The sequence below is a fragment of the Convolutriloba macropyga genome, chromosome 5, assembly GCF_964194025.1.
Source record: "Convolutriloba macropyga chromosome 5, txConMacr16.3, whole genome shotgun sequence".
In the NCBI taxonomy this organism is placed as follows: Eukaryota; Metazoa; Xenacoelomorpha; order Acoela; family Convolutidae; genus Convolutriloba; species Convolutriloba macropyga.
In genome coordinates, this window is record NC_134472.1 from 28,192,159 (window position 1) to 28,219,229 (window position 27,071).

A 27,071-nucleotide genomic window follows, 5' to 3' on the forward strand; every position below is an offset into this window, starting at 1 on the left:
TCAAAAAAATCTTTTTATTTTTGATTTCTACTCTGGTCCAGCTTTTTAATGATACCACTCATATCTCTACGATGAATATATCGATCGGCCAAAATTGTCTGAACAAAAAAACCCATTTGAGTATATAGTTCCTCCCCCCCCCCCCCACCACCATGTGGGGTCAGAACAAAAAAGATAATATAACTCATATTTCCCATTGTAATAAAGTACACTTCTCTTTATTGGATCCAACTAGATCAAAATGCCTGCTCTTATTGCATCTAGACACGTCTACAGGTTAACACTAACTGCCGTCTGTCATGAAAAGGCAAATAACATGACAAAAGAGATGCTATTTCTAAAGAAAAAGTATGTTTAGTTCTCTTCCCCGGTCCTGCTGGGGTAGCGTAGCTTCCGATTCGTTTCAATTAAAAAGAAATTGAAGTCTTCGAAGGAATGCAATTTGTTTGGATGTCAAATTTATATCAATTATAGCGACTTGCAACTTTTGTTTCAATTCAAGGTTGGGTGTTCTTGCCCGTGTACATGGCATCGGGAGTGTACACAATGCCAGAGTACATGAAGAGACGCTTCGGCGGTAGACGCATCCAGTTGTTCTTGGCTACTATTTCCATGTTTGGATACGTGTTCACCAAGATATCCGTGAGTCTAGTTGCTGGTGCCACATTCATCCAACAGGTGTTCAAATGGAACATCTACCTGTCCATTCTGGCACTTCTTGCAATCACTGCTCTCTTCACTATTGCTGGTTTGTAAATAATGTTGGTTGGCGTCTTCCACGCTGTGGTAGCTACCTAATCGTGGCATTGTTAGACATCGAAAAAATGACAGCCCTTTCCCATTATATATCCCGGACAATAATTGCCCAAATTATGGTAACAAGTGTGGTAATTGGGGAGCAGGGGAATGTGTTGGGCTTCATTAAGATGGTGGGGTGGTTCGATATTAGATTAAGCAAAAATGAAAGATATCATTGAAATAGAATCTGCCACAAATGCGTGTCCTGTAAGGCATTCAAGGTCAATACAGAGTTTTTACAACTTATACATTAGTTTTTCACTGAATTGATGTGGTCCACTACTGATCTCTGTTTTTTATCAGTTAAATTTAATGTGTAACCCTTGGGTTGATTAAATTTTACCATTAAAACCAGATACAATTTACAAATACGATTATAAATGAAATTTAAGGGTTCCATGACCAATCATCTGTAAAAATAACTTTAACACCCCATATTTATTTCCAGTGGAATAAAGTTAAATTGATATGATACATTTTTCATGAAGATATGATTTTCGAAGAGAAAGCTGGAAAAAAGACTGATGTCAAAGACTGACCCATTTTGTTCATTTTTGACAGGAGGGTTAGCAGCTGTGATCTACACAGACGTGGCTCAGTGCGTGATAATGCTGTTGGGTGCTTTTGTGCTTATGGTGTTTGCCATTGTTAAAGTAGATGGATGGGATGATCTCAAGATGAAGTATGCTCTCTCTTTCCCGAAGAACACCACTGGTTAGTGCTAAAAATACATTCCTAGAGAACATCCGGGTCGCAATTTTCTCTATTTCATCGATGGATCATATATGCATGATCCTTGATGGAAACAAAGAAGGGAACCAATTTAAACATTTATGATCCTTCCCGGGCCGAGGAATTTAGCCAAAATTATGTAAGATCGGCGGCAACTAGCGTTGACAAGTCGGAAAATTCACCGCAATTTTCTTAAATAATTTTGCGTTGAATGCGTTGAAATTGAAGACGAAAATTCAACGCATTCAACGCAAAATTATGTAAGAAACTTGCGGTGAATTTTCCGACTTGTCAACGCTAGTCTCCGCTGATTTTACATATTTAGCGTTGAATCTAACGTAGATCTAACATATTTTAGCGTTGAATTTAGCGTTGATCTTACAAAAAATCAAAGCGTCCACTTGAACTGTTAACCTCCAGTTGCGTATGGGACTCGAACTGCTGACCTCCTGTTTGTTTCTCGCCTCTTCTACCATTGTGCCACAGTACCTTGGTTTCCTTAAGAGCCGCAATTCTTATAAAGCGCAGATCTTACATATTTTGCGTTGAATTTAGCGTAGATCTTCCATATTTTGCGTTGATTTTGCGTTGATTTTGCGTAGTTTTTAACTTCGCATATTCAACGCATTTACCATGTGAGGCGTACTGGGAAAAATTTAAATTTTTTATAAGTTTTAAAAAAATTGAATTCCTAAAATGGTCGGAAATGGTTTTTGCATTGTAAGAGAGCACTCAAAAGTTATTTTTTGCTGACTTCATTTTTCACACTTGTGCAGTATAGGGGTCGAAACAGTAAAAAAAATTTCATTTTTCGAAAAAAACTTGCAACTCTGAAATCGTAACATGGTCTGAATTGGATTTTGCACTATAAAAGAGCACTAAAAATGATTTTTTTCTGACCTCATGTTTCTCACCTTTGCAGTAAAGGGTTCGAAACAGTGAAAAAAATTGATTTTTTGAAAAAAAACTTGATAAAGTTCTGAAATCGTAAAATAGTCTGAAATGGGTTTTGCACTATAAAAGAGCACTTAAAGTTTTTTTTTTGCTGACTTCACTTTTCTCACCTGTGCAGTATGGGGGATCGAAACAGTAAAAAAATTAATTTTTTGAAAAAAAAATGAAAAAACTTTTGAAATCGTAAAGTGGTTTGAAATGGAATGGAAAGATTAGCGTTGAATGCGTTGAAATTATGTAACATCAACGTTAAATTCAACGCTAAATATGTAAGAGCTACGCTAAAATTCAACACTAAATATTTAAGATCTGCGCCAAAATTCAACGCAAAATTTTGTAAGATTAGCGTTGAATGCGTTGAATTTATGTAAGATCAACGCTAAAATCAACGCTAAATATGTAAGATCTACGCTAAAATTCAACGCAAAATTATATAAGATTAGCGTTGAGTGCGTTGAATTTATGTAAGATCAACGCTAAACTCAACGCTAAATATGTAAGATCTACGCTAAAATTCAACGCTAAATATGTAAGATCTACGCCAAAATTCAACGCAAAATTATGTAAGATTAGCGTTGAATGCGTTGAATTTATGTAAGATCAACGCTAAATTCAACGCTATATATGTAAGATCTACGCTAAAATTCAACGCTTAATATGTAAGATCTACGCCAAAATTCAACACAAATTTATGTATGATTAGCGTTGAATGCGTTGAATTTATGTAAGATCAACGCTAAAATCAACGCTAAATATGTAAGATCTACGCTAAAATTCAACGCAAAATTATATAAGATTAGCGTTGAATTTATGTAAGATCAACGCTAAACTCAACGCTAAATATGTAAGATCTACGCTAAAATTCAACGCTAAATATGTAAGATCTACGCCAAAATTCAACGCAAAATTATGTAAGATTAGCGTTGAATTTATGTAACATCAACGCTAAAATTCAACATTAAATATGTAAGTCTACGCCAAAAATCAACGCAAAATTATGTAAGATTAGCGTTGAATGCGTTGAATTTATGTAAGATCAACGCTAAATTTGTAAGATCTACGTTAAAATTCAACGCTCAAATATGTTAGATCTACGCCAAAGTTCAACGCAAAATTATGTAAGATTAGCGTTGAATGCGTTGAATTTATGTAATATCTACGCTCAGGCGTAGAGCTTACATAAATTCAACGCATTCAACGCCAATCTTACATAATTTTGCGTTTTTAGCGTTGACACCTCGGCCCGGGTTGAATGAAATCTAGGAAATCATTAGCGATCCCTCAAGAGAACTCCCTGTAGGTTTTGGAGTCATGTATTATTCAATTATACAATTTATATATTAACTGTTATGAGTAGGGGGAAGAGTTTCCCGATCTTTATTGAACGCGGCTGTAATCATTCCGATGATTCAAAAGTCTTTATTTAGTCGTTTCCGGGTAGTTCTACAGACACTAGCGATATCAAAAAATATTGTATGATTCCTTTATAGATTAACGGGAATCATACAAGTAATATATGACGTTGTATGAAAACCGAAAAAAAACATTATCAAAGTTTCAGTAATTACGTTTAATCTATGCGCATTGTCCAGGGATGACTACTGATAGCTGTAAGGAAGAGAGCTCGCTCCTAGTTTTTTGTTATTTTATGGTCAATTTATTATTGCGATCTTGACGTTATATCATTAATATATTATTACGTTATTTTTATCACCTTGTTATATTACTGGTAAAAATATTTTTCCCGGGTCAAATCAAGGAAAGTTAGAAGATGGGGAAGCCTGGAGGCCACTCTCAAACCTTTTTTTAAGTGTTTTCAAGAGGTGCTTCAAATATGTTTACCAAATTGCTTACTCGGCGTTACACTTACGTAAGCGGATGATTATACAAATCAAGTTGACCTCATTAGACACAACTTAACTTAAACAACGCCAAAAAAAGTTTAATATTTTTTCAATACTGACAAATGGTTAGTGAAAAGACCTAAAAGTTGTCGCTGTCTGTAATTGTGGAACTCTTTTGCTCGCTGTGAAATTTTACACCTAGCGAACAGGGTACACGTCGCATTTTTGTTGGTTCAATTTATGCTGTCGTTAGTTGTCTGGGTTGCTTTTCCTAATACCACTTTTCACCAAATCTTTGAAGTTGCTAAGTAAGATGTTGCCGTTAACCAAAAGAATTGAATATCAGAAAGTAGCATTGGGTAAAAGAAAAAGGTAGGAGGTGCCCTGTCCAGTAGAAGCGAGGCAATGACCCACCAGAAAGCCAAAAGCACTTGACAAAATTCAACAGTTCAGCATTATTTAAAATGGGCTAAACACCGATCCGACCAATCAATAGTTGCACTAAGCAGTAACGTTTTGTGATCTAGCGACGATTGGTTTCTGTCAACGCGGATTGATAAATCAGCAAAGAAAAAGAAAAACTAGAGCACTCACGAGATAAAGGTTTTTGTCAGCACAAAAGGGAGAGAACGAGAACGAGCTGTTACATCATTAAATTAAGAGTTTTCGACGAAGCTTGGAAATGTAGATGTGGTACAGCAGCTCATGGAGTTTTCAACAAGTCAAATGTTTCAGCTCAGATGCTTCTTACTGCAGCACGTAATGAAAATACAGTAGGTAGAAAAAAACATTGAATTCCAAAATGTTACACACCTTAAAAGTGTCAACAAAATAGCAATGTACAAATTCTAAAATACATAAAACAATAAGAATATATTTTATTTACAACGTTTGGAATACTAAAAACATTTTAAAAAAATTATATTGGATAATTAGGAAATTAAAAACAATGAAAGCTTAAAAAAGGTCCCTCAACAAATCTCTGTACTCCAGTGCCTTTGGGTCCTTCAGATATTCCTTGAAATAGAATTAATTTTTTTCTTGAAATAGAATTATTTTTTTTTCTTGAAATAGAATTAAAATTCCTTGAAATAGAATTATTCCTAGAAACCCAATGAAAAGCAAAAACTGAAGCTTAAATAGTTTTCTGAGGAAACAGTGAAGTGACTAATGTCTGATTTTCCCTCAAACTCTGATACAGATGGACCTGCTGAAAAGAATAAGCGGTCTTCAGCTGGAAAAAGATTTGATTGGTTCTGGTTCGCATAAGGGAGCGGTAAATGCTAATAAAAATAGTGCACGAGAATAATCGCTCCACATAATTTTAGAAGTAATGATGACACGGAAACTGCAGTTGCTAAAACTAAGGTCAAAGAAGGGATTGAACGTCTAGTGTTAATCAGGACTGATATTGCAGACCTTGAACAGGTACTTTATCAGATCTCTAATGACATTTATGACTTGGCTTAACTTGAATCAGGACTTGAAAATTTGCAAATCTTGTGTCAAGTCTTGGTTAAGACCTGAAATGTTGAAAAAAGTAAAAAAAAATGCCCAAACTAGGTCATAAAGGGCAAATAGCCGAGAAATTGTTCAAAATAGGTCCGGAAAACAGTTAAAATTAGCCAGATGAAGTCTGAAGTATGTCCTGAAAACCAAAAAAGCCGGAAAATTGTCCAAAATCAGTGTTCAAAACCGGTTTACACGCAAGCTCATCAATTCGTGTCATCTATATTAGGTGTTTTTGTATGTGTCAAAGTTGTTCGTGTCAGGGCTTGCATTAAAGTCTCTCAATCTTGAGGGTCGTTGTCGGAAATTTGGGGTTGAAGAAGGTCGATTATGTGCGGCGGGGAGAGCGACGTTTCCGTCGTCAAAACGCAAACATAGTAGCTGAAAACTGCCATATGTTCGGTTACTTTTGACTTGTGGGGCTGCTGGATCTTCTTACCCCTCTTTGACACCTTTCGTGATGACTTATCAACGGTTTGAATTAAACCGGAATCGGCTACATAGTCAAAACTATCCAAATCGCAACAAAAAACGAAATTTGGTGGTAATTTTGCTGACAACCAACCCAAAATGCTGAATGGGCACTTAATAGGCGCTCGAGGCTCTTTTTCGGTCCATTACAACTCACCTTAACTGCCATCCATCAAAGCAGCTACCCTAGATAAACCATACAATAAATATAGTGAAAATCTGAACAAATCATGGCACGTAACTAAAAATTGATCAACTCAAGATTTTTGACGAAGTCTTGGCAAGTCTTAAGATTTGAAATAAGACCCTATCGGCATTGACTATCCAACCCTAACGTGTATTGCGCTGGAAAAGTACTGATCAATAGTCGTTCCAGTAGGGCTACTGCTGGTGTGAAAAAACGAACTCTATGAAAAAATAACTGGATTCAATTTTTCTCTCTGAAAACATGAAAATTTTTGAAATGTTAGAAGGTTGTTCATTTATTGTATTTTTATATTGTGACAAAATATTACTAAGTGATACTATTGATTACAAAATCCTATTGAACTGCCTAGATGGTTGCGGTTTTCCCCGTGAAGATGCTCTCAAGTTGTTCCGCAACCCTGTGGATGGAGACTTACCATGGCCTGGTGTCTTCACTGGTATGGTCGTGACCAGCATATGGTACTGGTGCACTGATCAAGTTATTGTTCAGAGAACCCTGGCTGCCAGAAGCCTAACCAGTGGTAAATTCGGAGTAGTGGTGGCGGGGTGGCTTAAACTCAGGTGAGTAAGCACAATTGACTTCTTGAAATACGAAAAACTGTTGATTAATATAAATGGGAATTATTTTTGCGATATTTGCACATTTGACTTTTACTGCACAAAGACGTAGCAGGAACAGTGAGCCGGCGATAAATTGCAACATAAATGCATGGTCTTAAAATCTGCTGTAGAAATGCAAATTTTAAGTGATATTATTGCTAGAAGTAAATAATCTGTCACAGCATTTAACCCAGGGTGCCGGTTTTTTCAGACCAATATCAGCAAAAAGAAACCGAAAACAAATTTACCACCAAAGAGAAACTAGAGAGAGGTTTTTAACCAAACACCCGACTTTTATGACTGTTTTTAGCAAGAATCAGATAAATCTTTAATTTCTCTAGTCATTGTTGAATTCTTTCGATATTTCTTAAGCCGTGTAGCAACAAGTATACAGTACAACAAGACGGATCGCATAGTTTTGTGCAAGTCACGGAAGGTGGCCCCATTTGTATTTGAAGCTTAGTTTACCAAATTCCAGCATTGTATTAGGCTATCGTTAACATTTGCGAAATAATTATTTAGCACGTTACATGGGGAAAATATTGGCTCATATAGTGCAAGAGTCTTTTTGAAGATTCAAAAATACTTTGACCTATATGACGCCCTCCTCACTCCATCAAATTACCCTGTATCCTTGTCACTATTGACCAATAAAAAATGGACAATCGCAAGAATGATTCAAATTTTTTTTTCATGAGAAAGATTATCCTAATTGGAACGTAAATTGCCAAAATAAATTCTTATTGCACTACCTTATGTTCTTAGAAAAGTTTAAAACAGCAATAATAATTATGTGGTAATTAAAGGCAAAATCAGAAATAACAATAGATTACATCTTAGCTTACAAAATTACAAAAACAACAAGTTACAAAAATTGCTAGGTGCTACGAAAGCTGGCGTTTTTTTACAAGCGTAGCAGGATTATAACTAAGCCTTGACAAAAACGAGCTTTGCCAGCTCTGCAGTTTATTAACAAAAAAATTAATTTAATTTCCCTCAGTATGCAAAGAATTGCATTTTTGCGGTTTTTAGCCTATATTAGAACGGTTTTGACAAAAATTATTGACAGATGATAAAGACCTCAAATTTTTACTATCAATTTCAAAAATGTCCTAAAAATATTTTGTTGTCAAAGTTTTAATAATTCAAAACTTTAACACGTTGCCATTAAGAGATACTTTTTCCGCTCGGTGAACCGTAATTATTGCAAAAAATTAGTCAATCAGATCGCGATGATATTTCAAATAGACAAAAATTTCAAGTAGTTATAGTCAGTATAAAGGTTAAACGATTTCATGATGAGCCATCGGAGCTGAAAACCTATTTTGAAAAAGGTGTTATTTGATAACAAGTCAAACTATATTAGTGGAAGCGCCCGCCTATAACGAATTGTATTTTTGTCAAAAACTATGTTTGACGAGTTTGTCTAGTTTTTTGAAATTTTTTGGTCTACAGTAAACCTGTAACAGAAGTCAGTTTTCAAAGCTCAAAAAATGAACCCAGACAGACCGGGTTTTATATCCAAGTTTGAATTGCTCATCGTAAGCGATTCAATTAACCAGAATTGAACTGCAGTTATGCTACTCACATCAAGGCAGTTATACTTTTTGTTGAAAGAAGATATATTTTGAACTATTGGCAAATATTGTGAGCGGAAGTTAGGAAAAAACAAAAAAAAATGCTTACGGAATGGAAAAAGCCCGGCTCCATTTCTTTGAAAAGGCAAGCAAAATGAATAAAAAGCACGAATGATCATGTCAACAAGATTTGCGTCATATCCAGCCCCTCTCGATTATCCCTTAGCTTAGCGTGTGTTATTAACGTGGATTTAGAATTAAACAAAAAAATTGAGTCTGAAAAAGATAATATAAACCTGAGAATTAACCAGGTCAGACTATTGACGATGAATAATTGACTGACTTAAGAATCTAAATGTCGAGATTTTTCAATTTACTGAAGATTTAAAAACAAGAGAGCAAACTAAACTAAACCCAAAAATTTTTATTCTCAAATTTGTTAAGAAATAAAGCAGTTTGATCACAATTTTTAATTTTTATCCTTATTGATATCATCGTGTTGCTGGTCAATTGAAAGTCAACAGACATAAAAAAACTACGCGGTCATTTTCCTTAGAATTTCTTTAGGTTTTTTGAGAAGAAAGAGTACTGCAAAAAAGTGTTCAGCAGCATGTAATTTAGAGTTATTTTTTAGTTGCAATCTAACGGCAGAAGAGGAAGCCTCGTTTCTGATTCGTTAGGTTATTTATGGTGTTAGCATACAAGATAAACTAGTCTTTGACGACACACTTTTATAGAGGAAAAGTTAGTGTTTGATACTCCTCAATTTGACAACAATTTTGAATAAATCTTTTTTTTCTTCATTTTTATAGATCCTTGAGACGTAGTTCATAAGTGCTGATTGTCAAACAGGAATTGCTCTGTTGTTTCTCAAACATATACTCTCATGGACTAGGAAACGCCTAAACGTGAAAGTTTTTCATTAGATATTGAAAATTAAAAACCATAACTGCACTTTTTTTCTTCCTCATATTTTCAGAGGTTTTACATTTTCTTGAAAAATATGCCCAAATAGACAACAAGCAATCAACCAGGCTTAAATTTTTTTGAGAATTTTTTGTTGGTAGAATTCACATAAACTGACACTAACAACTATGCAAAAAGTAACAACGTACCCCCAAAATCAACGAAAGTGGGCAAAAGTAACAAGATTCGGTTAAAATGGTCTACCATGCGTCATGAACTTTTTTCAAAAACAACAATTCTTAAAATGTTTCTCTCAAGTGAATCTCTAGATGAAGAGAGCTTTAAAATACCCCATGTATGTTGGTATAGGATGCCTTAAAAAAGTCCAATATTGTCTGAGCAAAAAAAGTGTGACTGGCTTATAGTTTATATTTTTTGTAAATATGTGGGAAAAATAAAATAATTCATTTATGATCTTTTTGCGTTCTATTAATTGCATTTACCTGATCTTCAATTGAATGCGGGTGAAATGGACCCTGTACAAATAGAGGATTAGCTACAGTATGAACAACTTAAGCTCTGGTCAATAGTAGTTTGAAGAATTGGAGAAAAATATTCCACATTCCAAGAATTTTTATTATCAGTATTTCAAAATATGAGTGAGCCATGCAGAAGCCAAACTTTAGGTACGGACAATGATCAAGCTGCTCTCAAACGACGGTCGCGAATCGTCGATAGTAATCAACCTAACTTGAAAGTACGGCAGCCTAACGATGCCCAGGTAAATAGAGAAAACACGACAAGGTTGTCAAATATAACCACAAAGCATAAATCACCAATGTAAAGTGTTATAGCTTAGAACATTGTTAGGGTAGGATCTTGTTCTGTATTTTAGCCCACTGTTCCTGATTATAATTCCTGGGATGGTGAGTCGTATTCTGTACACAGAAGAGGTGGCCTGCAACTCTGCAGAGAAGTGTCTTGAATTCTGTGGAAGCTCTTCAGGATGCTCTAACACTGCTTACGCAAGACTTGTAGTCGGACTACTACCTCAAGTAAACCTTCTTTGAATGAGTTTTGATGTTTATTTCTAATTTATTTTCTGATTTTTCACGCTTTCTAAATTGCTATCCAAAATTTTCAGCATTTTAGATTATTTTAATTGATCCTTAAAGTGGTAGTGGTCCTTTTTTGGTTAAATTTTCAATTTGTGCGAGGTCTGGCTTGCGAACTAAGGTCTTTCCCATTCTGTCCAACACGAAATTTCAGCCCCTCCACATTATGGTATATTTACTATGATTGGGAGGAATAAGTTATCTGACTACAAAGCCCGGGGGGGGGGGGGGGGGCTCTAATGGGAAATAACCTTGACCTATAACAAAAAATGCAATTTGTAACCTAACGAGAATGCAAACAATTAATACAAAAGCAACTTTACCTAATTTATTAAAATGATTAAGCTGGCTAATCTGCTGTCTAGCGTCAGAAGAAGAAAAAGTGTTTCTGCACAATCAAACATAAATCTGCAGCGCTTGTTGAAACTGTAAAAAATAGTACTTATATCCATCAGACATTCTTGGGCAATATTATTTGTATTATAGGGTATTCGAGGACTGATGTTGGCAGTTATGCTGTCTGCCCTCATGAGCTCACTTACCTCTGTATTCAACAGTGCATCCACTGTCTTCACAATGGATTTTTACAAGCTCATTCGGAAGAACGCTCCCGAAGCAGAACTCATGATAGTTGGAAGGATATTTGTAGCCGTTCTCATAGGTGAGCCGATAGGGAGATATTTTACATGGTTTATAGTTAACTTCGGGCTAATGGTATTTGTGCTGGAAATACCACTGGATTCAAAAATTCTTTTCAAAACTTTTCAAAAAATTTCATGAAACTTTTCATAATTTCAAAAATAATTTCATGAAAAGCGCTGAGTTCATAGGATGTGAAAATTCAGCGCATTTCTAAGAAAATCATAGGACATTTAACGCAAAGCTCAGAAAGCCTGCGCTTGTTACCCAATTTTGCACTAAAACGGAGATCTCTTGAGTCTGGAAATAAGTTGCCTAACATCTGATCAGCTTTCGTTGTCAAAAGGAACAAACGGAGATGCAATATCGGTTTTTAGTCGGTCGCGGTATTGTTGAGAAAACTGGATCAGGATCTGTTTTTGTACAGGTGTCTCAGTGCTGTGGGTTCCTATAGTGATGGAGTCGAACTCTGGTGTCCTCATGGATTACTTGCAGTCGGTGCAGAGTGCAATGGGAGCACCTATAGCTGCAGTCTTTATCTCTGCAGTCGCATCCAGGAGGACTACAGAGCCAGGTGCAGCTGCTGGACTCCTAGTTGGCATTGTGATTGGAGCAACTCACTTCATAGTCACCAATGTTGTCTACACTACACCTGCTTGCGGGCAACCTGTGAGTATATTTCTGCCTTATTATGGTAGAAAAGATTTTAAAAACATCAAATATAAGATGGATGCGTTGTTCATAAAGGAAAGGAGTATATGAGGATAACTTAATTACACAAAAACGCGATTAAATTTTGTTCGGGAAATTCCTCATTCGCTTCAGTAGCTTCAGCGAGGTGGCAGTAGTGAAAACGGCTAATAATACTGTGAATGCAGTGAATCCGGTGAATTGTTTTTTTTTGCTGAAATGATGCCGGTGCTGTTTTTGCTTTTAGATGAAAAAAAACTTTTAAAATGAAATTCATTTCATGCCGATATTGATGAAATAAAAATAAACATTTTGGCAATCGTCAAGCTATAGGGAAACGCACTAGAGAGAGAATGGCTATATACACGTGCTCTATAACTGGGGGCGCGTAACGTATTGGGGGGGGGCAAAGCCGGAAAAGATCCGACCTGTTCATTTTATGTTAGTAAAATGCAAAAGGGAGGGAAAGTTGTGTGTATTTTAAAATTAAATTTGGTTTTTAGGGCACGGTTATTTTGAATTAGTTGATACTATGAACAGCTATGGCTCTTCTTTGCAAAAAGTTGATATAATAAGTTTTCTATATCTTCCTCTTTGACCTTAATTTTTCCAGTCGTGATCTGCCATAACATCTTCCTTTTCAAAAAATTGTCTTCTAATAGTTGTGTTTTGAGATGTTTGCAAAGAAAACATGCAATTTGCACAAAGGTGGGAGTAGTTGGGGAAAACGATTCCCTAGCTTTGAAAATAACCAAGATCGGAGGTAATTTTGATTGCAAAATAGAAAAATAGAAACTACATCATGTCGCCACTTCGCTTCATTTTGCGGCCGTTATCAATGTACGGCTTATTTTTAGGATACGAGGCCAGTTTTCCTAAGGCACTTCCACTACCTCTATTTTGCTGGCGCCAGCTTCCTGGTATGTTTGGGTGTAACAGTCCTAGTGTCTGCACTCACAGAACCAATCCCACCCAAATACCTGTACAGACTCACGTTTGCATCCAGGTTCTCACGCCAGAGAAGATTGGACTTAGGGGAGCCAGAGGATATGTTGCCAGATCAGGATATGGAGGATATTGTTACACAGGTTTTTATCTTTTATTCTATTAGCTAACCCAATATTGTTTGCATGGATGCACGCAGGATGCACCATGTTGTCTGAAGCGCTTTACAAAAAACCCATTTTAAATTTTTTAACGACAAGATTAACTAAAAGGGTTCAATTTTTGGGCATTGGAGACCACTTTATTTCATTGCTTAGTTTTAGCTTTATAACGTATGCATTTTAATATACTGAATATGCTAATGTTGGAACTGGCTGATTTATTTTTCTCCAAACTTACTTTAAGCTCATGCCTCCAAAAACAACATAAAATGAGAGCTATTAGTTTTTTAAAATACTTCCAATTTATTTTTATTCTCAGGTGACCCCGATGAACGAATTCGGACTCCCATCACCAGATGTGATGATGATTGAGACAGAGTTTGGACCTAAGAAGACCTCAAAGGGCGGAGGGCAAACGGTCTCTTCGTCCAAGAGGTCAAGCTGGCTGCACCTGAGTGAAGAAGAGCAGCACAGCAGGAAATGTTCCAACATTATTAAGAGGTTCTGCGGAATGACCACCGAAGGCAAGCATGCATCGTACCTGTAATTTTATGACTTTGCAACTTTTGCTTTCTTTATCTAAATGGATCGAGCCCGTAATGCTGAAATTGTCTTAAAAAGATTTCAGGATTGAACTGGACCAAGTTACGACCTAATACTAGTTAGTTTCTCAAAATTTCATGCAATATTCTCAATACACTCAAAAGTACAATTAGTAGTAATTATATCAGGCATATTTATTAATTTCCAATTTTTAAAAGTAACAAATGTCGTGGTCGATAACACGGGTCAAAAGAATTCAATAAGTTGAATTAAAAATTAAAATTCGAAAATTCGATTTGAAAATATACAAAAATTAGCTCGTATTTATAGTATTTATCTATGCAAAAATATACAGAGAAAAGTTAGATTAGCTAAAAGTAATTTAATTGATTGACATGGGAATAGATCTTAGTTCCGAATTGCGGAGGTGCTTTCTATTTTCATAGACATTTCATGAGAATTCATATATGGCTTAGTTACAATCGAGTTCTTTAGTTAGAGGTCGGTTGATGTTAGAATCAGGTTTCTGTGGATGGGAGAATTTACTTCTGACATCTGATTGATAGGTCAATAAGATAATGATAGCGCCAAAAAAATTTGAGTTTAGTTTTGTGGCCATTACTTATTGACATAACAACAAAGTTCGTCAGAAAAGTTCTGCTTTCGCTCTTTGAAACTTAAATAAAAACTCTTAAGTTTCTTAACGTTTGTTTGAAACCATCCTATCCTCCCTTCTTTTTAAGCATGTTTGCGGGTAGAGGTTCTCCAAATCTGTCGGGTTGTTTTCTGTTTCTTGTTGATGTTTTTGAAGGCTCTGATGGTTCGGGTTTTTGGTGCAATTGATGTTGCTGCAGAAGTTTCATCTTGAAGCGAAGGTCACTCATCTTTGTTCTAAATTTGGTTCTGATTTAGATCTGGTCTCCTCAATTAATGATTCAGTTGTCAGGTTGTCCTCTCTAATCTCGCAATTTGCTTGTCGCCCACTAGAATAGTCCGTGTTGAGTTTTCGGGCTGTATGAAAAATGTGTTCAAGCCCCTCTTGATGATGAAGGTAGCAGGAACTACCTTTGGTTTTTCATTGTCCTTGAAAAGAATGGGTTCTCTCAAGCCGAAATCTGCTATTGCTGGTAGTCTCTCTTGCGTCCCAATAGAAGTCCATCTGGAGTTTTGCCCCTCGTCTTTGAAGTGTTGCGATGTGTCATCGGTGCCGTTTGCAGGAGTTCTCCAACTGACACAATAGGAGATTGGGACTCCAAGCTTGAAGCGCCCGCTTCACTGTCTGAACTGCTCTTTCAGCTGGTGCATTAGCTCTTGGATGGCAGACGGGTGAATCCATTTTCTTAATTCGCAGTGATTCACAACCCTTGTTTAAGGTCACCACTTACAAATTCAGGATGACTATCAGATACTCAGGTTTTTGATATTCCGAAGATTTGACCCAGATATACTTTCAATGTTTCTGATGTTCTATTTTCCGCGGAGAAAGCTTCTCTCCAGTCAGAACCACCGTCAAAAAATACTATGATATTGCCTTGGTCTTTAAAATAACCCCATTCCACCTGGAGCCGCTCCCAAACTTCGGCTTCTGGCCACGTAGAGACTGTTTTTCTCGGTCTAGGCCTGTTCATTTGACAATTCTTACATTTACTAACAAAATGGTGAACGTCATGGGTAATTCCAGTCCACCATGCTATCATTTTGATTGATGCCTCAGTTGCTTTCTTCCCAGAGTGTGTCTCATGCGCTTTTGCCAAACCCAAGTGTCGTAGTTTGGTTGGAATGAAAGGAATAACACCTCTGATGATGATTCCATTGTGTTTATTCACTGCATTTTTCTGTTAGTCGAATCCTTTTTCTGCTTCTGAACATTGTTTCCAATTGCCAATTTTGATTCAATTCATTATGTCTTGGAAGAATCTGTTTGATCCATGTTCAGTTTTGAATTCTGATTGGGTCACCAAATCACTCTTAGCGATGTAGATGTCATTGATTGCGAAGCACACTCGATCGTTGTCGGATTCTTCTTCGTCGAAACGCATTCTGTTCAAAGCATCTGCATGGGTTATCTTCTCTCCTGGTATGTACTTCAGTTCAAAGTCGAAACCCATTGGAGATATTGCCCATCTTGTGATTCTAGCTGATTCTGTTTTCAGGACCCTCTCTTCTGGCGCAAAGAATTATTTGTGAGGTTTGCGATGATCTGTCTGTAGGTTAAATCCTCTTCCAAGAAGAATTTGTTTGAATCTTGTGAGCACAAAGACAATTGTCAGCATCTCACGCTCTTTATTTTAGTAGTTTTGTTCCGCTGGTGTTAACTATCTCTATATATAAATAATTGGATATATAACTGGAGATATAACTTATATAAACAAATATAACTTGATGTCCTTCTTGCGAAAGAACCCCGACAATATTTTTTTTGCGGAGGCGTCAGTGGTAACTGTTGCTTCTTTTTGTAAACTATATGGCAGTAAAATTGGGTTAGCACATAACTCACTTTTTATGTCTGCAAAAGTTGTTTGGTGCAATTTGACCCATGAGAAATTGTTATTTTTCTTGTTATTTAAGGTTAGCATTTTTGGTTGCAAAATCAGGAATCATTCTTCCGTAAAAATTTGCGAGCCCAACAAATGATTCAAGTTGTTTGTTATTTGTCAGTGATTTTTCATTTTCATTTTTTCGACATGTTTGGGATCTGGTGCTTGCTATTCCTTCCTTTGAAATAGAGTATACCAAAAAACTAACGCTATCCACTTGTTTTGAGTTAGATTTTTTTCTCATTATTAGTAAAGTTTTTCTCACGTAGTCGGCTCTTAACTGCAAGTGTTTTCTTATCGAACTGCTCCTTGGTATTTCTATAGACCAGCACAACGTCTTGAAAGATCACAACAACTTTGATTCTTTTGAGTGTTGATTCGATTGAATTCTGGAAGATTGAAGAATAGTTTTTCAAACCCTGAGGTAGTCGGCACATCTTAAACGGTCCCTGAGATTTTTTGATTGTGTTTATAGCTTTCGCCTATCCGTCAAGTTCAGTTTGATAGTAGGCATCTGAGTGAATGAGCCCCATGTATGATCCCCATGTGGGTTGTGGAAGATCTTCTCTATGTCTGGTGCTGGTAGTCCTCGTTCAAAACCTTGCCACTGATATGAACTCTCAATTCCACACAAGTCTCAGTTCTACACTCTTCTCTCTCTGTCACGCCACAGGAGATGCATTAGTGACTCCTCCTGGCTGCACCAGTTCAAGGATGCCCTGTCTGACCATCTATTTCAGCTTCTCTGTGACTTTGTCTTGAAGAGGTAGAGGTATTTTTCTGGCTTTGCAGAATATTGGCTGTGATCCTGGTATCAGCTTCACATGAGCTTTGGAACCCTTCACAGCAGGCAGATGTACCGTGCTTGGGTAAAAAGTATCTGCCAAGAAATCCAAATTCTTTATCAGACTGCCAGTTGTTTTTTTGTGCCTGCTTCCGTTCCACTCAACAATACAGTTAGATGATCCCGGAAGCGTTGATTGATGACCAGCATAAGCTTCGAGATGTCTTAGCTTACCATCCATCCGAGGTTTACCAAGCTCAGTCCATATTTTTGATGATATCACTTTGCTATCTGCACCTGTGTTGTGTCTACCTGCATTTTTACTTTGCAGTTGTGTTTGGAGATTTATTCCAATGTCGCAGACATGCTACAGACTTGTTGTTTTGTATAAATGTTTCCTTCACCGATGCTGGAGATGTTTGCTCTGAAGAAATCTCTGTTTGTTCTCAAAGTTTATTCTTTATTGTACTTATCTGAATCTGCTTCTACACTATTTTGAGGAATGTTTCACCTTTTCCAGCTATTTCTTTTTTTTACTTAGCGCTGGGCAGTGTCTACTAGAGTGTGGCCTACCTCCACACCTAGTACACATGTTGTTGTTTTTATTAGCCGTAATTTCTTTGTTTGGTTTTCGAAAGGTCTTTTTGAATTTGTACCCAACTTCTTCTATCAGAGTAAAAGTCTTATTACCTGATGAAGAACTTGCAAAAACCATTGCTTGATTCTGAACTGTAAGCTCTCGGTCATTTGGTAACCGACATTACTGACTTTGCTTTATAACCGTCAAATAGTCTAAGTCTTGCTTCAGGGTCCCTCAAACCTTAGATAAACTTTACCAATTCCTCTTCAGGGTTTTGATTTTTTTAAAAAAATTTTTGCCAACTCCTCCTCATGGTTGGCCGCTGATTTGAGTTTTTAGAAGTCACAATAGCGTGCTTCTTCTCTGAGAAGTGCTAGGAAATCGTCGATTGACTCCCCTACATTTGTGTTACGGACAGAATTTTAGCCCTTTCTGCCGTTACTAATCTTTTTACAAATATAAATTTGAATTGCCAATCCGGTGTCTTTATACCTAGCACTCATTAGGCTACTAAGTTTAACAATTGCATCTTGCCCGCACAAACTGAGAAAAAAATTGGTTATCTGTAGGTCCTGTATAGTACCATTGGTGTTAATCTTGTCCTCTTTCTTCTCTGCGCGACATTTAGCAACAAAAGACATAATCCAAGCAGTCACTGATTCTGCTCTCTGCAGATCCAAAATGTGTCTCTCTGCAGGTGGTCTGGACATCATTGTCGTGGTCGATAACACGGGTCAAAAGAGTTCAATAAGTTGAGTTTAAAATTAAAATTGGAGCTGAAAATATACAAAATTAGCTCGTATATATAGTATTTATCTGTGCAAAAACATACAGAGAAAATTTGGATTAGCTAAAAATAATTTGTTTGATTGACATGCGAATAGATCCTAGTTCCAAATCGCGGAGGTGTTTTCATCGACATTTCATGAGAATCATATATGGCTTAGTTACAATCGAGTTCTTTAGTTAGAGGTCGGTTGATGTTAGAATCAGGTTTCTGTGGGTGGGAGAATTTACTTCTGACATCTGATTGATAGGTCAATAAAATAATGATAGCGCCAAAAGAAAATTAGAATCGAGTTTAGTTTTGTGCCTATTTTTTATTGACATAGCAACAAAATTCGTCAGGTAAGTTCTTCTTTCGCTCTAACTTAAATAAAGAAAACATCTAAGGTTCTTGATATTTCTTTCTAACCATCACACCAAATTTTGAACCTCGTCATAATCCGACCGTTTTCTTTCAACATCATGGAAGATGAGCTCGGAGGTTGCCTAGGTGATCTGCGGATTTACGATTTCATTTTTGATAACTAATATAGTCACGTCGGGCTGCCAGAAATAATGACCGTTTTCAACGGTATTGACCAATTCATCTAAATTCAATTGGGCGGGCTTTGTTCTCCCTATTTCATATACTTGTGCGGTAGTAACATTTCTCCATCGTTTATCAAAACAACAAACTGAATGTGGACTAACCCATCCATTTGGATCCAAGCAGCACCTAACCTCAATTTTATAGTTGCAATATACAAAATTGGAAATCTCAATCGGCATGTTGCTGCAGCTGTACTGTCCACTAATATCCAAACAGAGTTCCTTTTTAAAAAAAACCATGTGTTCAGCAAAAGAGTTGTTCAGCAAAAGATTTCTAGTGATGAAAAGAGTGAGATCGATCAAAGTTCTGATTAAAAATTACAATATTGAGTTTGCTCATTTGTTTTGTTCGAACCTAGAAGTTTATTTGAGGCTTAGAAACATTATGCAACCTGGTTTTCCTGTAAATTCAATTTAGATCGATCGATATCTCTTACGGTTAGATACAAAAGCTGCAGCGCTGACAGCCTGCGGAAAAATTGAATCAATCGTTGAAAAGACTTTTTTACAATTCAAAGAATTTGAATTGTATTGGGGCGCTGTCTTTTTTACGACTCGAAGAGGAGTATTGGTTTTCTTACGGTTTTTACGACTCGAAGAGGAGTATTGGAGAAGTCCTTTTTTTTAATCAATTTTATTGGAGTGAATTTTTAAGCGGGAAATGAAACGCGTGAAAAAATTTGGAGTGATTTGGTTGCTGAACAAAAGTGAAGAGCGGAGCAAAAAGAGAGTGGTTTTTTGTTCATACCGCTGTTTTTGAGAGAGCGAGAAATTGATGTGTGAAAAAATTTTCTCTGAGCGAGCGAAATTTTTTTGTTCACGTGCGGCTTTTAAAAGCAGTTTTTTGCAATTTTTCTGGTTTATGAGGTCTGATTATGATATTGTATTGGATTTGGGCTCGTTCTGAAAGGAGCTGAAGGTTTCAAGTAGTTAATTGGAGTTTTATGCAAATTTGGAGGTTTTTGATCAGTTTTGCTGATTTTTCGACGAAATTTAATGTATTTTGGCCTTTTGTTTTGTTTTACTGCTTTAAGTGCAATTTGCATAGAAGCTCGTTACTCAAAGAATATCAAGGATATAAATTGATTACAATTTTGTTGGTATAAAACATTTTTTTCTAAAGAAAAATGACAGAAAAATAGAGAATTTTTTAACCCCTTTTTTAATTTTTTGTTTTTTTTCGTTTTTTTTTCCATCGTAGACAATTTTTTTAGCTTGTTGTGACTTGTCCATTATTTCTTGAGCAATTCTTTGCTCTATTTGCTCAAAGTAATTTTATTTGGCTTTATTTTTTCTTGTAAATTTAAAAAAAACACCTTACTTTTTCTCGTTTTTTTTTGTTCAATTTGGTTTTAAATGTCGTTTCTGTTCTTCCTCAACCTTTGATAGCATTTGGGGAGTTTTCTAGTGGAATTCAGTTGTTGTAGCTCTTTTGGATGTCTCTCATTTTGATTGATAATAGTTTTGAGTTGTTTTTGTTAAAGAAAATCAGAACAAATTTTGGCCACTTTTTTTCTTTTTTCTAAGTTTTTTGCCGATTTCTTCCAATTTAATGTTTTTTGTTTGTAACTTTTTCCCAATAAGGAGCATTTTTGTAGGTGTTGATTCTTTGAATTTGCACTTGAAGGCTTAGCAGGGCAGTTTTCATTTAAACAAATTATACAAAACTCTAATTCGTTAAAGAGTTTTTCTTAGTCTTTTTTTAGTTTGTCGTTCAACGTTTCTCTGCAAGTACTAGGTGGGCGATTGATCAAGCCAAGTATATAACTAACTGATTTCTATGAGTTATGAATGGGGAGCTGCATGTTATCTTTTTGTAGAGAATTTTGTTTGGATTTTTAGAGAATATTATTTTTTGCTTTTGTTCTTTGTCAAGTTTCCACTTCTCCAGTCTTTTATTTGTGAATTGGTTACAATGTCTGTCGATTATTAATATGCTGGTGATGCATCTCATTAGTGAGAATAGTCAGATTTCTACTTCGAGTCGTTTCCGGAATTCTTCCGGCTATGTTTTTTTTTTACCGGAAGTACTATTCGTTCAGACGATTTTTTGACCTGAAAGCGAAAGTGAGTAAAAATGCAGTGTGAACTAATTTTTTCTGAGCGAGAGAAGTTTTTTGATCATGCGCTGCGTTTAGTGAATGACTTCTTGACTTTGAAAAAAAGTTTTTGACTGAATGGCACATATAGATAACGGTTTTTGGCCGTTTTTTCGTCCAAGTGCCCCTTTTTTCTTGCTTGCGATTTGCTTTTTCGTAGAAATAATGTTTATTGGATGCTATATTGAAACGTAAACCTCGGAAATTGATACCACAGTGTTTTGCAGAGCCTGAAAATGCGTTTGAAGTTCAAAATTGTCACATATTTCTTGATTTTTTTGTTAATTTTTGTCTTTTTTTTCTAGTAATTTCTTCATTTTTTGATCTTTCAGCCGTTTTTTTGTCAAAAATCAGTTAACATAGCATCGTCCCTTTGATAATTCTTATACTCAACACCTCTTTCTATCTCGATGTAATTTCGTTTTATAAAATTGTACATATGCTAATCCGATTTTGGTAGTTTTTTTTCCAATTGTTCTCAGTTTTGTTTTTTATTTGGTTTTAATTACTAGCACTATTCTTTTTGTGCAACATGACGGACTTAAATTTCGTTCAACAAAAATCAATCATTTTTTGGCGTTAAGTTTTTGAAAACCTATTTTTTTTATTAAAAATTTTTTCATAAATGCGGTCTGAAAAATTTTGAACATTTTTTTTGCAAATTTTTTTGTAGGTTTGAATTCTGATCTTGCCTTTTTTGTTCCGTTTCGTTTGATGATGGATATTTGTCTCAGATGTCTCGTTGTTTTTACTATGTCTCGAATGCTGAAGATTAAAATGTAATCGTTTTCTTCATTTATTTAATTTGATTTTTAACTTTCAAAAATCAAGAATTAGTCTTTTTGTTACTGTGTTCCTTACATTCTGTCCTTTTTCTCACATTCTAGTTTGTATCATTCTGGCTTTGTCCTTGCATCTACATTTTTATTCGTTTTTAAAATTTTTTCAGTTGTTAAAAATTGAATCATTTCAGGTTTTTCTTAGATTTTTGTCATTTCTTTGGTTTGCAATTGATTTCATTCATCATACATTAGTCCTGAGAGTTTGCTAGAAAACCTATTCCAAAATTTTTGCTTATCATTGCTTATTACAGTTTTCTTTAGTCCTTGGTATTGTTTTTAAACAATGTTTTGCCTTCTGTTGCTGATTTTTTTTGTGGCTTGTGGTTTCTATTAATTTAATTTTTGAATTAGTATGAAATCATGTTGTCTGGAATATATACATCAAGGAAGAAGTATGTGTTGTTTTTGGCTTAATTGCTGTGATTGGAAATCTAATTATAGTGGTTTTCCGATTCTTAAATTTGCGCATTATTGAAAAATTTAACTTAGTTTCTATGTATATTATTTGCCGTCTGCTTTCGCGACTTTGAGATTAGAATCATGAGTTATTTGAGCGCAATTGATAACCGTTTCAGCTTTTTCAGGCGGTTGGTATTTTGGCCATCCTAATTATATCGCTCTTTTTTAATGTTGCCAAACGTTTTCAATAATATAAAATTTTGCTGCATTTTGTTTCTCTTGGTGATAGTGGTTTAAATTTAGCTATTTTTTAGATCAGACCTGGGGAGGTAATGAGTTAAAGATTTAATACAAAGCAAAGGGAAATGACTTCAGCTGCAATTACGGTTTTTTTGTGAAGTTTTGCTGCTTCCAGTCGCTTCCGGAATTCTTCCGGCTATGTTTTTTTTTAAGATCTGTTCACACATTTTCATGATTTTTGAAGTCAAATTGGAGTAGTGGTTTTGGTCACGCCGAAACAGGAAATGAAGCGAAAAAGCGAGTGGTTTTGCGGCGTGAATTTTTTTCGCTCTAATTTTAAAGTAGAGTGAGAAAACGGTGTTTGAACAAAAATTCGGTTTCTCGGTAGTGGTTTTTTGTTCACATGCGGCAATTTCACTCTGACTTTTACTGTTTTTTCGATTTTCTGGATCGGATTTTTTTCTAAATGGTTTTCCCAATCTATTCACAGCTCATTCTAGACCTAGTTTTTTGTTTGAATTAATTTTTCATTTCCCGCTAGTGGTTTTTTTGGTTCACATGCGACATTTTGACATTGATTGTCTGTTTTTTCTTATTTTTTTATCTGATTTTTTCTAAAATGGTTTTCGCATTTCACTCATAGTTCTTTCTAGGTCTAATTTTTCTTTTTAGTCAATGAAAATTCTTTGAATTGTACGTCAGGACTTGTCCTGCTATGTTTTTCAATTTCTTCCTCTTTGAGGAGAAAATTGATTAAATGAACAAACGGCTTTGTTTGTGACTTTTTCACGCATTGTATAGCTAGCTTACTTTGCAAAAATATTCATTTGAGTTATTGTAATTATTTGATCACTCCTCTAAACACAGTCTGGAACATAAATATTAGTTAAAAAGTGCACAAACAAATACACAGTTTTTATTTTTTGATTTAAGTGAACCATTCATTAATCCGAGGATTCACAAAAGCCTGTTTCCACATAATCTATGAAAAGATACTTAAAGGCTAATTTGTCGAAACTTTGGTTGCTAATTTAACTAATTTTATCCAGTTATCAAAAACTGCTTTGAATTGAAGTACAGTTTAACGTAGATTGCCGAATTATGGTGAAATTAACGTTTTGATTGCTATTAATTCCAGCACTATTCACAATTTGCACTGATAATATTGAGTTAGAAGTCAGTATGATTTTGCGACCGGGTTTATTCAGATAATTCCGCTTTATTTGACTTTAAGTAAATATCAACCTCAACAGCAATCATTATAATGGCTGATAATAATCAATATTATTAATTAATATCTTCACAGTTGCTTATTTACCTTCGTTATAAACAGTAATGGCGTTAGTCAGTCGTAAAAAGCACCATTTTTTTTGTTGTTGTTTAAGGAATTTGTAGTTCTGGTGAAACTATCCCTGTCGTCATGGTGAAAAGAATGTCCAGTTATTTCTGCAGTCGTTGCAATCACAAAAGTATTAGCACCTGTAGTTATTAAATTCCGAACATTTTTCATTGAAAAATCTCCACATTTTGTGTGCAAAATGCGATTTTTTTTAAAGCAATGCTCTTGCTTCTTTCTGTGTATGTGCACAGTCGGTTGATAAGTCTGCATGTCCGATGTACAAAATTGTGTCTTGCCTTCTCTGTCCGTCTTTTTGGCATCTTGAAGGTCGCTGATAGTTGTGCTTGGTCTTCATTGACATCAGGCAGTAATAGCTTGCACTCTTTGTTTTTGGCTAATTTATGAGCATCAAAATGTTTAGTTGAAGAAACATGGGAGTGGTAGAATATTTAATAGACGCAACTGGTTTTTGTAGCTTGTTTCTCGGTTTACTGTGAACCATTTCACCACTTTCTGGAATTTTTCAAAGAGCAGAATTTTACGTTTAGACGAAGAAACGCTCGGAAAAACATAAAGAAGGACGGGAATTTGGAATGATTTTTAGAGAAGCGGTCTAATCAATGTTTTAACGTAGCAATGAAACCTGTACAGTTTTTCTAGTAAATTTTTGTTTTGTACCGAGAAGAAATATAGCAAGGACAGAGAGCAGGATGAAAAAACGCTGGAGGAAAACTTTCTTTTTTGAAATCATTTTCATTAAAATTGTGTTTCAAAATTAAATTGTTTAGTTGTTTAGAGACAACCCAAAATTTTCCTCAAAAAGTACTTGCTGAATTATATTTATTCAAGTAGCATTGCCAATTCACCGGGAGAGTAAAAATATAACAAAATATCTGAAAGTAATGTAAAACGGCAAAGTAACAAAAAAATTATTTGAGTACAATTAAACATTTTAATGAGTGAAAAAAGCCATTTGGGTAAAAAAAACCAAATAACTAAGAAACAAAATTGAATATGCCTAAAGTGAACAAATAATTCATCGTGACACGCTAAAAAGATTTGCACTTTTTGCTCGTTTTCTTATAGGAGACCTGGACCAGCGCGTTTGTCTATTTCGCTCTTTTTTGGTTCAGCGGATTGACCTGAAGACTAAAAACAGTCGAGTAGTAAAAGGGATAACGCCTAAAGAGTACCCATTTGAGTAGCGGATGACGGCTACTAAAAACGGTAAAGGTGCCAATCCCCGATGTTAATATTTCATATCACTAATACGAAAGATTGAATGTGATATTTAATTACTCAATGTCCTGTTTTAGGAGAAGAGAGAGAAGCACGATTAGAGAAAAAGCGAATTCGAGAGATGGGCTACGACGTCAGAGAGAGCTTCCACTGGGCCAGATTTGCGGATGCAAATGCCATTGTCATAGTTGGGGCTACTGTACTTATTTATGTACTCTTTTTCTAACAAATACCAATTTGCAATTTGTTTTTTTATGTACCTCTATCTTTATATGTTTATAATTCAAATTTTATTACTTCTCAAGGATCCCAATTTTAGCCGATATCTCCAATTAGCAGCTCAAAATCAAAACAATAAGTAAATTTAGATAAAAACTGGATCTCCATAATATAGAGCTCCTAGCGTAGTGCGCATACCTTACTTTTTGGGAAGATTCTTCTAGTTTTTTGCAAGATGATTGAAAACTTTCAAGGTTCCTGCGCAAATCATGCAAAAATATGAATAAACTAATGATCTCAAAGGGCTGTTGGAAAGAACTTAATGCCCTTCGGACACGTTTGACAACTCTAATTGATAAAAGACACTTTTCACAACTCTTATCTGGCAGTAATTCGAAATCTAGAAAAGTTCTTGTAACATTTTTAAAAATGTGGTGGTGCTTGTGAGGTTGAAAACAATCTTTAAGAACATACGAAAGCAGAATTAAAACATAAAAACCATCTAAACTTGAGGAAAGAAAGGCTAGACTGTAAGTTGGACCGATTCTAGGGCTACACATATAGCGAGCAGTTTTTTTATGGCGTGACCAGCTGCAAATTTAGCTTTGCCTCATAATAAATTCACCAGACATCAAAACTTAGTAAACCCTCTTTGGGAGATCATCGGTTTTTAAACATGAGAAATCGTCGGTTTCGTCGTTTTTGTATAGCCAAAAACAACGAAATTTTCTACATTCTTTAGTCGGAATCATTGTTTTTGTTCGGTATTTAACACAACACAAAAATATCATGAACTTCTATCTTCTGGGTTTTCAAAGCAGGTTAGTCCAGCAGACGACCAAAAAACTGTCGTCATGTTCGATTTCAAACGCAATCAACCGTAAAAAAATTTGCTTGTAAACTACAAGAAAGTATGTCAAAACTCAGTGGATGTGAACTAATCAACGGAATTCTCATCAATGTTCAATCATTCTCTCCATTATGTTACAATTTTGAATTCAATAATAACCAAAAAATTGTAATTGTTCAATCAGTTTTGTGAACGAGCTAGAGAATATACTTTTGCACATTCTTTCAGAAATTGTCTCTAGCACGTACGTTTGAAATTCCCACGAAAAGAACGCTATCATAACGTTTGACAACATACACAAAAAAATCAAAATTTCATTTGGACAAAAACCGACAATTTCTGAATTCTAAAACCGAACATACCAACGATATCTTACGATTAAATGCCGAATCGTCTAAAACCGGACAAACCGAATCTCTCTTGCGTCCGAAAAGGACGATATCCAATCATTCTTACGTTTGAACCCGACAATACCGAACAAGCTAACCGTACCGACACTTACTTACGTTTGAAACCGAACATTTCATAGATTACTTATAAATGTATCGTCGTTTTTGTTCGGTTTTCTCAACTAGGAAAGAGATAGTTTTCGGCAAAACGTAGACAAAAATTCAATCAGTGCTTTTGCTCTCACTATTGTACGAACGCTGCAACATGCGCCACAAATAAGAACAATGATTGAACACAAGCGACGTTCAGAAGTTATAGCGAGGAGGTCAACCTATCGGGAGAACTGCTGAAGAGCGTTGACGACGATAGCAGGCTCACCCAAATTTTGAGTGGACCCAAGTGACGCCTGAAATTATTAGCAGATTGTTATTGGCAAAAGTGGCACAAAGCTAACAATAAAAATTTGATACAAACAGGCCCGTTCCTCG

At 35.6% G+C, this 27,071-nt stretch overlaps 1 protein-coding gene across 2 annotated transcripts in view; it reads left to right on the top strand.

The window, feature by feature from the left end:
- Positions 1–25,428, top strand: part of LOC142339289 (sodium/glucose cotransporter 1-like) — a 30,509-nt gene extending 5,081 nt beyond the window's left edge. For both annotated transcript variants that reach the window (XM_075389201.1, XM_075389202.1), the window contains exons 3-11: positions 503–748; positions 1,360–1,512; positions 6,866–7,076; positions 10,494–10,653; positions 11,200–11,374; positions 11,780–12,021; positions 12,900–13,130; positions 13,468–13,672; positions 25,202–25,428. In XM_075389201.1, coding sequence (XP_075245316.1) covers positions 503–748; positions 1,360–1,512; positions 6,866–7,076; positions 10,494–10,653; positions 11,200–11,374; positions 11,780–12,021; positions 12,900–13,130; positions 13,468–13,672; positions 25,202–25,350 — 1,772 coding nt within the window. In that variant the 3' untranslated portion in view covers positions 25,351–25,428. The remainder of the gene's footprint in view (positions 1–502; positions 749–1,359; positions 1,513–6,865; positions 7,077–10,493; positions 10,654–11,199; positions 11,375–11,779; positions 12,022–12,899; positions 13,131–13,467; positions 13,673–25,201) is intronic.
- Positions 25,429–27,071: the final 1,643 nt, after the last annotated feature.